Below are 12,746 nucleotides of genomic sequence, written 5' to 3' on the forward strand. Positions count from 1 at the left end.
ATTAAATAAGATTTGACATGTTTTATTGCATTACTTACCTCAAAGAAACTATTAAACTGTCTACCATGATCCTTTAATGCAAGGTCTCTTGAAGTGAAAAATACCTCTTCACTGCAGTACAGCACAATGCCAATCACACACAAATCCTACAGAAAAGGAAGAGAAAAATATTTAACACTGCTTGTTTAGCATTTTCCAGGATGTCTAGGAAACTGGATACAGACCTACATTAGTCATCTCTAACTCAGTTCTTGGGACCTTACAGCAATTCAAACTGGAAATTGAGTGTATGTTACACAAATAGACCAGACACACCCCATATTTTGCAACAGGACTTCAAAAGTGACAAAGTACTCTGCTTAAAGACTATGGGATGCAAAATCTTGATCTGAATCACAAGGATGCAAATCTGATGTTAAGCTTGCTTGCCTTTTTTATCTAGTATTCCTGGTATGTCACTTTTATTACAATAAAGCAAACAGCTTTATTTAAAGTCTCATGTAAATAGGCTTCATAGAACTGAAACTGGGTTACCAATTTCTATTGTACAGTATTACTATCAATACACTCGCCATTTTGTGTGCAATGCAAGAATGATTCTTCAGTGAAAAACACAGAAAAGCAGTGCTGATCCCTCTCTATTACAGATGGCAAACCCAATCACAATGAAGTTAAAGGCCTTGCCCACAGTCATGGAGGAAATCTGGCATTCCAAATCTAAATTCAACTGAGCCTAATCTCTAAGTAGTATCATTGCATCAAGACTACTGCAAATGCACAGAAGCTCTACCAGTCCTTGAGAGAGCCATTACCTAGGTACACTCTAATTTGTTTGGAAATACTCTCAAATGTTTAAACATATGGGGAATTCTTATTTTGGTAACTTTGTAATCATATATTGGACGCCTAAAATGCTGCACCAGAATTTTCAGGCAGGAAAGTGCTCCTTGCAGCAGGGAAATACCTTGTAAATCCAGGCAGGCAGGAGGGGAAGGAAGGAAGATAAGAGGAAATAAAACACTGTCAAGACTGAACCTAAAGCCATACATTTTAGAACTTGCTGAACTGCCACCTGTATCTTGCAGTTACAAGTGGTTACATGTTGAAATGCAGTAAAGTGAACAGAAACAAGAGAACATTGCTGTTCGGAGATAAAGAGCTTTCCATTCCTGTCAGGTAGCCAGATAATTTAAATCTGTCTAGAAAGAGACAAGACATACAAGAACTTAGAAAAGTGCAACTAGACAAAGTACAGATCCTGCTGCTAGGAAAATGTTTATTGTTTGCAGGTAACTGGACAAGCTAAATAGTCTAGGAAATCACAAAATACTTGTAACAACTTTAAAAGAAAATTCCTTTTTTCCTCTTTAAATTGTTCAATTGTTCAGTTTTTTAAATGGAAGGCATTAAAAGTTGAGTACTTCAGAAAGTATCATAACAAAGTTCTGCATGTAAAAAGGTTTGAGTTAGTCATGAGGAAGAAAGTGTTAAACTACAACTTTTCTTTCTGCAATCCACACTTGTCAGTTGACATGAAGCTTTCTCAAACTTATTCACCAATTACACTGCTTAATGTTGTAAAATTGCTTTTTATAAGATCGGTAGCACTTCTGAAAACAGATTTTTCATCTGTTTCTGCTGCAACACGTTACGCCATTTGAACTTTTAGCGCATAGATTCAGAAAAAGCTACATTCCTTTAATCCTTCAGCAAGTCTACATACACAGCACTAAGGCATTTAGACAGATCCCCCCAGACACTATTTACTAACAGACAGCTTAAATTGTGAAGGAAACAAATGCCTCACACCTCACTTCCTGCAACCTGACTCTTAATTACCAGACATACTGAGGCAATAATATTTATCACTTACTGAAAATGGATGATATGCAAGTAACTTGGATTGTAACCAACATAGTTTCAAGTTCTTATAATTCTAGGTTTTTTTTTCCAGATGTACTCTCTTTGGGGTTGTATTTTTCTTCACTCCACAATAATCTTTTATGCAACATCCTTGTTTGGAGGGACAATCTCAGCAGAACACTGTTACAGGATACAAACTCACAGAAAAATAAATGTGCACTCCCCTAATCCATTTTGTAAATTGCACTTCATTTGAGAAGCACAGAAGATACTATTATAGATACAGTTTTGTGAAGAACAGGGGTAGGGACCTCCAGATTGTTCTTTAAAAGAGTGTCCATGCATATGTTTTCAGTTTTTTCAGTTCAGCTCTATCTTCACTGTCAATGTCAGGTTGCATTACAAACTTAACTTTTAACCCTATTTCACTACCTTTTTCAAAACACTTCTTACTGCAGCTCATAGATGCATTTCTTCTGAAATCTCATTCATAGTGTAAAAGCTGCTAATGTATCTAAGTGACTTAAGAGTTTTAAAAATTATTTCAGTGCTTAGGTGCTTACAACCTATTGAAAGAAATGTCATTTTGGCAGTGGTGTTTTTGATATATGGAAAATGTCCAAACATGACAATCATTCCAGAAGATCCAGGGCACAATACCTGAAACAGCTATAGTCAACACTAGGATTAAATAGCATTAATTTTGGCATGAAAACTTCTAAAAGCCTGATGGGTGTACTATGTACTAGTAACTGCGTTAAGTCTTGCAAATGTAAAAATGAAATTACCTTCCCACAAGGGACTTAAAGCACTATAGACCTATCTAGCAAAAAATTTTCTAGTAACCCTATTTACAGCAGTATAGATATTAACGTCTCAAATAGAACAACTCACACTCCTGTACTTAAGCAGAGTTTGCAAGACTTTGTCCACTGCATTAAAGTAGTTGATATTTCAGCAATATTTCCTGCTTCACCTCCAAGTACAATGAAAATAAAAACTGTGAAACTGAGAAAGGGAAAACAAAAGAAACAAAAAAAAAAAAAAACAAAAGAAACCCAACCAACCAACCATGGGATGACAATCAATTCATTGAAATCCTCATGAATTGAATTGCATTACATACAGTAAAATTTGTATCAGGTCACAAAACAACTGGAAAAGAATAAAGACCCTGCTTAAAGTCTCTTCCCCTCCACTGAGTGGAAGGTGAGTGATCCTAACCCCTCCAAACTGCTGCTGCCAGTCTCAGCAGTTATATTACCAAATTATGAGCTAAGCATAACCGTCTTTTGCCTTGGTATTTGCTGAAATTTACTCTGACACTGACTCATTATTACCTGCAGAGTCTCCTTAACCATCTCTGCCCAACAGTCCAGTTGCAGTCAGACACTGCAGCCCTTTGGCATTCTTTTGACAGCAGGGCTCAGATGAGTGTCTGTCTCACAGTATATAACAAATACTGATTTGTAATGGATATTTCAAAAAGGGGCAGACATGGATAATAAATAAATAAGGGAGTAGGCTCATGGGCAATCCCAGAAATTTGCTGAAGTGGACACAGTAAAAGTTCCCAAAGAGTTAAATGATGCAATACACAGAATTATCAGGACAGACGTCACAGACTGTACAGAAAGTCAAGAAAAGAGGAAGAACGCTTACTGGGAAGTCAACAGTGAGATTTCCCCCTCAGCTAATTAATTACAGAAACATCTTCCTGCAAAGTCCTTTAAAATCTGCAGATAGGCTATGAATTAGTTATCCTAACCTCTTAAATATCATGAAACAACTCTCACGAAATTTCTCATGTAACTATACCCCTTGTGTATTGTGAGTAGATGGTATTTCACCTTCATGAATTCCAGTAACATTTTTTGCATAAACCTATACTTCTCATAGGTCCTATCAACTCACATATACCATACCAGAAATTTCTTGACATATGCATATGCACAGTATCTACTGAAACAATCCAACACCCTCTATTTTAACTCACATCAGCATGTGAGATACATCACGTAGAAACATATGTTAATTCAATTATGTTCACAATTGTTCTTAGCTTTTAGCCTATTTTATCTTGTTGACTTAAACATATAGCAAGCCAAGTTAAATTACCTACAATATTTATCTTTTTGGTTAGATTATATATCTTGCCAGCTACTGACAATGGCAACTTGAAGTAGCTATAAAACTTGAGCATCTTTCAAAAGTCATATTTCCACTGATGTGTAAAGGTCTCCTTTTTTTTTATTATTATTAAGGAAAAAAAGTTAGAAATACTTAAAAGAAAATAATAATATACCCTTTCTGTTGCCTTCCACATTGGTGTAGCCTATCTATTAGTTTAGTTGTTCACATCTATTAAACAATGTTCAATGCAAGTCCTTTGGATTGCATCCAAAATTCTTTACATTCACAAGGCTTCGATAAAGCACCTTACAGTGCACCAGGTTTATCTAGCTACATAATTTTACGTACTCCTGACAGCATGGACTGCAGCTGCTGACATCTACCACCAGAGTTTTAATATCTTCAAATATGCATTAACTACATTAAAACGTACACTTGTTTCTGAAAGCTGCATACCAGAGAAATCTAGCATTATATCTGATGAAGAGTTCTGAGGCTCACATGGAGCAAACATTTTTATTAAAACAAAAACTGCAAGTAACTCCACCTAACCCTGAAGGTGCCCCTCTGTTTTACTTTAAATTCTTTGAAAACTTTGAAGTTCTCCTTCTGGGTGTGTCCAGAACTACTGCAGTCCAAAAAAGCTCAGTGCCTCCCTCCAATCTAAACTGGATCAAGATCCAGAAGTTTCCATTTCTTTGCCTAAAATATCACAATCAGGCTCCCACACTCCAGTAAGGATACTCCACAAACAAAAGCATACACAAAGACAGGATCAAGCCTCTTACATTCACAGGAGCAACTACTAATTGTCTTTTAAACATAGCCTCTGGAATCATCTACTTTTGCATAACAGCTCAGTGACTCATGCTCCTGTGATAGGCAGCCATGACTCAACAGCCTCTGCACATGGTGGAGAGACACTCCTTGGTGCCTGGGGGCCCCACCTTACCACTGCTTCACAGACTAATCTAGGTGAAGGTGCTCACATTTCTATCAAGTTCTGCTTCTACACAGGAACACCAGAGACCCTAAAAAACCCAACAATTGTGGGGCTGAGGACCATCCTGGATTAGTCTGAAATTTTAGTCCCATTTCTACAGTTGTTCCTTAACTCAGCAAAGATGACACTTCTCAAAGAACAATTTCAACTCATTTCTTTGGAATTCAGTGGGAAAAAAACACGTAACCTGATTTGGCATCCAATTCTATAACATTTACTTGTCCTCTGAAAATCTAGGAAACAACTCAAAACTGGAGAAATCCAACAGTGACCATATACACAATTTCCCAAAATATCCATTCACAAGATGCAAATTTTGGCTTTTAAAAATTTTGTTTTGCTGAAGGGTGTCACAAATCAAACATTTTTGCTTCAGTCACCATTCACTGATTTAAGGAATTCCAACTCTTGCCACAGCTGTTCTGTATCACTAGTGCAGAACAAACTGGAGAGATCTTATATATAACAAGTACATAAGGACCTGAGCAATTCTGTTCTCATCTGAAAGTACTTACTCAATGTAAGTACTAGTATATTCTACTTGTGTCATGTAAATGTGCACATGGTCCACATGCTCACTTTGCTGACAGACCCACCAATAGTCATTGCACAGACAACCATTATGAGCAGCCACACTTAATCAGCCCAAAGAAAAGAAAGAAGTTCTAGCAGTTTCATTGAAAACAATGAAAGGTGCTACTTACCACAGCTCTACATATTAGAAACCATCACCTCTCTGAACAAGACGCATTCCACAGATTTTAATAAAACATGCTCTTTTTTACTATAACCTGAGTATTCAAAACTAAGGATGCAGAAGGAGCTGCACACATAAGAGGGAGGGGGATATCACATGTTAAAGACCCTTTTCATAAAACAATCTTTCTACCTTTCCGTAATCCTGATCAACACTAATCGGATTATTGGCATTGAAAGATACAGAAAAAGGAACAGTTAGCAGCCTAAAATGTCAGTTGGAAACACCTGATATTTCTATAAGGACCAGTTAAAAATACAGGTGAATGATTAAACAACTACAATCTTGCCTACAAAACTGGCAGCAAGAGCACAGATTTATTTCCAACAAGTTACTGTTCAAGATACTTCTTTCCACCTAGTGTAAGTAGAAAGACTGATGGCTTAGGTATGGTTTATACACTGCTTAAAGACTCCCTCCATATTGTGGAGACTCAGGTAAAACTGTCTGCTGTGACTGGTAGTTAGAACCCTCTGGATAGAAATATTTCATTGAGAGAAATCATATGTAAAAAATGTCAGTCTCCAAGTCTACCTATTTAGTAAAAGTCTTAACAATACTGACATTGCAAAGCGTATAACTGCATTTCAGAGCAACTAGGAATACCAGAAATTTCTTAGAGCCTCTTCTAGCCATGCCAATTTCTTTACTTGTAAATATGTCAAAGAAAATGAACTTTTCTTATGCTTCTTTCATGACTCGCTTAATGAAAGCTGTTTCCAGAACACAAAGTGTCTCTCCGTAATGAAAGGAAAGCTTCTTTCAACCTATCTTACTCAGAGTTTATTCAAAGCAAAGGCTTGCAACAGTGTTTAATTGGAGTTTAAATCAAGAGGCAGATGATGGTTCTCAGGACCTACCATCTTCTGTATGAAAACCAAGGTCCTGCTAGCCTCACTTCAAGAGTTGTAACATAGCCTATTTGAAAAGGTCATAGAAAACAAATATTTCAACAAAGCTAATTGAAGGCACATGTACAAGTAACATACAACATATTTCAGCAGTATAATCAGCTATTTATTAGTAACACAGCTGGGAAACACCCTCCCATCAAGTAAAAATCACATATATTACATAATTATTGTTCAGTTAGAAGATAACTTCCTTTTGCAAAGGGGAAACATTGTTTTTCAGCCACCTATTTAGTGAGAACTTCTTGCAGAACACAAGCTTTTTAACCACTTACTATGAGAATTAACTTTCACACTGTTCAGTAAACACTGTAAATATAAACATCAACATCCTCCACACAGGAAAAAAGGAACAAAATATAGGACGCTGTGCTTCAGAGAATAAATGTTTTGGCCTGAGTATTATGCAACATTCAACAGCATACACAGGTGAAGATCAAGTGTTCCTGCTGACAAAGTACACTTCAAAATAAATATTTAATTTACTGGTGAATAGACGTGTGTATCATTAGTCTGTCACAACTAACACTCCACATTGCTCCAACACAAATAGAAAACCAGATGTGAAACTGCCCACTCTCTGAATTAGAGATGATTCATGTTAACAGGACAATATAAAGATCCAGCAATGCCCTGTGAGCATACAGAAATGTTTCTAACAGTATAAGAATCCTGTGAATTTCCAAGGGAGAAATTAAATAGTAGCTAAATGCTTAAATTTACCACTGCCCTCCAAAAAAGAAAGTAAAAAATTGGTGTCCCTGTCAAGGTCCTACATGAACACACACAATCCCAGGTATTAACTTCCATAAAGTTCCTTCCTTTCTGTTTGCCAGCTTTCTGAGGTGTTTGGGGTGCCAGTGTTAGAACACGAGAGGGAGGAGAACATGTTATGGGAACCTGAAATCTTTGCTTGCTTATTCAAAACCAAAATATTTTCTTTAGAGTATCAGTGAAGGAAACATCTCCCCTGCAACTTAATACCTCCAAGTAACAATGCTTTCAGGGGAATACTTATGAACTAGTTATAAAAGATTGTTTAAATTACTTTGCTATGAAATAATATCATAAGAATTAAGAGATTCTAACTTAATTCTCATTAAAAGCCTTTCTGATGTGAGGCTCCCCACATACTGGCACAGATATGCAACAATGGAATTTGAAGATTTATTTTCTTTTATGTTTCTACATAAAGATGAACAACAGGTCTAATGATAGGTCTTTACAAGAACACTGTGAAATTAAGTATTTCTTTCATAATTATGAAACCAGGGAATTTAAACCTAATATGACACAACAAACTATCAACACATCTCTGACAGGCAACTGGAATGATGATAAGAGGTCGTTTTGTAGATCTTTTGCAAAAATTAAATGCTGCATGCAGATAAATACAGGTATAACTCAGAGAACACACTGAAGAACTGTTTCATAAAGTTCTATTTAGCTTTCATTCACAATAAAATTTAGATGAGGGCTCCAGCACAACAAGATAGACACTGAATATTCTTATTCTCCAGGCTTGATATATACAGAATTGTACAAAAGTTCACTGTTACAAAACTGGATAGTCATCCAAGATAGTGGCATCATATGCCAAATGTGCTGTTAAGCCTTTAATATTTAAAGGGGTACACTTACAGAGGTGCATCTCTCCTTTATAGGAAGATGTTAACAGGAATAAAAAAGGAAAATGCCAGATAACCCAGCTTTAATTAGTAAGGATGACAAACTACAGTATCGTGTCTTTTTAAGACAGAAATTAAGATTCAGCATGACTGACAGCAAAAGAAATGTAAAATTCATATGTTCAGAAACCCAGAAACAATTTATGTTCCCAATTCTACCCCTTGAGACTGAAGCCACTGAACATAATTTTCCTGAAGTCCTTACTTGGTTCAAGCTTCCAGAAATACCCTAATGCTTGTATCAATAATAGCTCCATGCGGTGAACCCTTCAGCCTCTTGCATTTTAAAACTGAACTGCAAGATCCTTTAAGGGTGGGGAATGGGAGCCATTTATTCTTATCCTGTCAGTTTGAAAGGGATTTGAGACATTCTACAAATCTTGTCTTGCTGCTATGCCTCATGTGCTCTGGCGGTCTAGATGACAGTTAGTATTTCAGCCCATTTAATGGAAACTGCATAAACTCTTACACTCCTACAGAAGATATCAATCCTTGACACAAAAGCATGAAGATAATCATGCATTCAAGGAGTCTCAGGCTATCAATCACTAAGCAGCAAAGTTGAAACATTTAACTAGCTGCAGATTAAAATCTCCCTATTAGGAAATACATAGTTTGGCAGATGCCATCCAGTGGCCTGTGAAGAATGAGTTTATGGTTGACAGATAAAAGATGCTCACCCCAAAGAATGACCAACAACCCTTGTCACCCTTGCTAACAGCATTATGCAAAAAACTGAACTAATGAGTCAGGAAGACTGCATTCCTTATTGACTTCCAGTCACCCTTTCTAGGTCACAAATACTCTAGTTTTGAGTATTTCTCAGCCTATAAGTAAATCTGCTACTGCTTTAAAGACAGGTTTGCCTGACAATAGGTCTAAGAATTGACTGTAAAATCTGACTTTGAAAAAACCAAATCAACTTTTCTATGTTTTCTATGTTCTATGCAATGACTTGCAAAGTCATTCACCAGAGCTTATGCATACGAGTACCCACTCTCATATCTGCAAAAACCAGGGTGAAGAGAAAAACACAGTAAGAAATATCATACTTCTCTACAGCTCCTGTATGGGTTTGCAAAGAAAAGCAGGTTAATAGAAATCGTCTTTTTAACAGAACAGTGGAAACCAGCAGTATAGTTAGTTACATCACAGTAAAAAAAGTGGCTTCATCCCATTTAGCTATACACTATTTTCCCCCATGACAGGGATTAGTCCCATTTAACCATACAATACCTTTTCAGGATAAAATAACCTATTTGCAATCCCATCTTGCAGCACAGTAGTTCGAGCAAAATTACTACACTTAACTTTTGAGGGACTCTGCACTTCACAGTTCAACAGCACACCTGGATTAGGTGGATACCAAGAGTGGGAAAGTGTGTCTACTATGATACAGGTCTAGCCACTGAGAGCATACACAGCCTTCTGGCTGTATCTAAAATCAATATATATAACAAATGTTTTAACACATAAACTCACTATCTCTGTTGATCAGATACAGCTTAGTAGTAACAGTAGTTAGCAATAGTAGCAGTTGCAGAATTGGTGGCCATGGAATTCACAATAAAATCCAATCTCACCTTTTACTTCTCTTTTCTGACCTCAACAAATGTCAAATCTAATTTGGTCTATGGAACTCATCTACAAGGCAGAAACCTCTGATATCATCATTAGGGAACTTTTATAACCATTCTTGCTCAAGCACACCTATTCAAGTGGCTGGGGCTTTGCCTAAGTGAGGTGACAGTGAAGAACTCTGAATAGGGCCTTTACTGCTAGGTGAAAACAAAAATCAAAGGTCACCTCTTGGCAGTAGAGCCTGAATTTACTTGTGCTTGAGGGCAGGTTATTTATAGCGCACTGACATTCACCTAATATCACTTAATGCTTCAGGCAAAATATCCATGTGCTTACAAACTGAAAAAAGGGAACTTAAAATGTGAATGAGAGACTTCTTGGATGTGCAAGACAACAAGAACAGCCAGCCATAAAGCGGTGGCAAAGAAAACTGAGCAGCTCCTCCAATACAGAGGACTTCAGCTGCTGCTTTAAATAGCCCCTATGCCACAGGCAGAGTATGTAACATCGGTGGTAATATTTAAAAAAAGACCAAACATGACCAAGTTATTTATGTTTGCATATTTTAAATCTGAGTCTACTGCTGTTGTGCATACTGCTTCAGGATACAAAAGTGAGGTTTTATACAGTGGCTTGCTTCTACTTGAGTTTTCATTGTTGGAGATAGGTGAAAACTTGCTTAAACAAATGCAACTCAGAAGTAATTATTCTTTGAGCACTGCTTGACACCGTGTTTCTTGGTTAAGCATAAAATCTGCATGGTCTGAGTAAACAGGAATTTGAAAAGGCCAGAGTTTTGAAAACTCTTCTAGCATAACTTTAGGAAAACAGCAAAACAGAAAGCAGAAGCAAACCAACCTTACCTTTCTGAACCCTCAGTTGCCAGCAAGATACATTTGGAAAGAGTTTCTCCCCCTCTTCCATTTCAAAGCAGTAGAAACAATCACAATTTAATCATAAGCAGCATGGTTCAAAAGAAGTCAGATCAGTTTCTGTCCAATTCTAACATTCTGAAAGCAGCAAAGACATTTTAGTCCTTTGATGCCCTCATGATTCAAAACTGCACTGGCATTTTTTTCTTGTTGAAAATAATTGTAAATTACTGTTATTATTAAAATTTTAAACACGCTTACGAAATACAACTCTGCATTCAGCCCTGGTGTGATGAATTTGGCCAGTAACAAATACAGGCAGGAGAGACAGCTTTATGACAACTGATTACACCAGTATTGTCAGTGCCTAAGTAATAAATCTCAGCCAGATACTGCAGCATCATAAACATCCCTATGAGAAGCAACAAACCCCTGAACTGGGGCAGGGGGAGTGGTGGTAAGGGGGAAAAGAGACAGACAGCCTGTTTGATGTGCAACCCATAATAACAACTATAAGCTATAGCTGAAGAAGGAATATAGGACATTACATGTTTTATGGCTGCTTATCACTTCAAAAAAATTAAAAAAAAGTGACAACCTGCCGAAACCCCCATACTTCAACACATGAACAGTATTTCCTGGGCCATCAAAGATGAACAATACTAACAGTTAATAGTTAACATACTCTATTAAATCCTCATTCTCATGCTGTTTTAGTTAAGTGCTTAAATTCCACATACAGGCCCTAAAGATCTGCAAGGAGGTTCACCCACTGTTCCACACTCACTTCCCCAGTGGAACTACAGAAAAAAGGAGACAGAGCTTTCATTGCTGCCAGATTAAGTAATTGCATTCATTCCATATAAATTATCACTCTATTGGGCAGCTTGTGTCATGGGATGTCATGTCATTGTAATTAGGCAGGGTGGGACTGGACAGGCTCTTGCTTCTCTTTGCCAATCTAATAAGCAAAAATATTTCTGCTTTTTACTTTCGTAGAAACTACATGTTTTAAATAAAAAACAACCAAACAAAAATACAAGTATAATGTACAACCAATAAATAGAAGCCTGACATTACCAAATGAGGACTACAGCAATCACCTTTACCATGGAAAAAAAAAAATATCCAGGATTCTGAAAACTTTCCAAGTTAACATTTACTCTCAGATTATTGTCAAGTTTCACTGAATTTGCCATTTAGAGGTAAGTTTGTCCTTACGTGCACTTCACTCCAGCTCATCCAAATGGAGTATCAGGGGAATCTTCTTGACTCAGGATTACATATTTTAGTCACAGGATATTTGAGTAGCGAAGAGACATTTTTCTCCTTGTGAGTAGTATTCCATGCTCACATACAACCAAGTGCTGATCCAGCAAGGCCAGGCACAGCAAACATTTTTCACTAGGTAGCAGAAGGGTGAAGGGCTTTAAAAAAAGGCCTTTATGAAGAAGGGCTTTAAAAAGGGCTTTGTCTCCCACCTTCTCTTCCCAAAACTAGAGAAAACACATTCCAACTTGTGTATCATGACCTACATAGAAGGTAATGAGCAAGAAACCACCCTACTTCTACACAATGCTCAACAGTAACCTTAGGCTCACAACAAACATTTAACTTTGGGCAGCCTCCTTCTCCTGTTCTTTTTTCTCATTAGGGCATGCAGTCACAAAGAACAGGCCTTGCTCCACCTCTTGGGCAAGCAAGGTCCAAGGTGTCACATCAGCCCTCCTTCTACATTGACAGAGACAAATTTGGAAAGATGCTGCTCACTACCACATTTTTCTGCTAGAAGAGACCTACACAACTCTCATACACAGATAAAGTAATTTCAGAAGTTGAAACTGCCATTGTCACAACAGTTACCCTTTGAATTTAAAAAAAACTGAGTGTTTTTCTCTCATGAAAAAGCACAAATAAGCAGTGAAATCAACAAAAATG

The 12,746-nt window shown here is 37.1% G+C and overlaps 1 protein-coding gene across 6 annotated transcripts in view; it reads right to left on the bottom strand.

Moving 5' to 3' along the window:
* The window catches only part of THSD4 (thrombospondin type 1 domain containing 4), a 314,334-nt gene that overhangs the window by 254,500 nt on the left and 47,088 nt on the right, over positions 1 to 12,746 (bottom strand). For all 6 annotated transcript variants that reach the window (XR_008970824.1, XM_057398789.1, XM_057398780.1 and 3 more), the window contains one exon: positions 39 to 146. Coding sequence is in view for 5 of the 6 variants with exons in the window: in XM_057398789.1 (XP_057254772.1) it covers positions 39 to 67 (29 nt within the window). In the remaining variant the exon portion in view is untranslated. The remainder of the gene's footprint in view (positions 1 to 38; positions 147 to 12,746) is intronic.

The sequence above is a fragment of the Pezoporus wallicus genome, unplaced genomic scaffold (assembly GCF_028554395.1).
Source record: "Pezoporus wallicus isolate ANWC-B61680 ecotype Strahan unplaced genomic scaffold, APGP_CSIRO_Pwel_v1 contig_3952, whole genome shotgun sequence".
NCBI classification, from domain to species: domain Eukaryota; kingdom Metazoa; phylum Chordata; class Aves; order Psittaciformes; family Psittacidae; genus Pezoporus; species Pezoporus wallicus.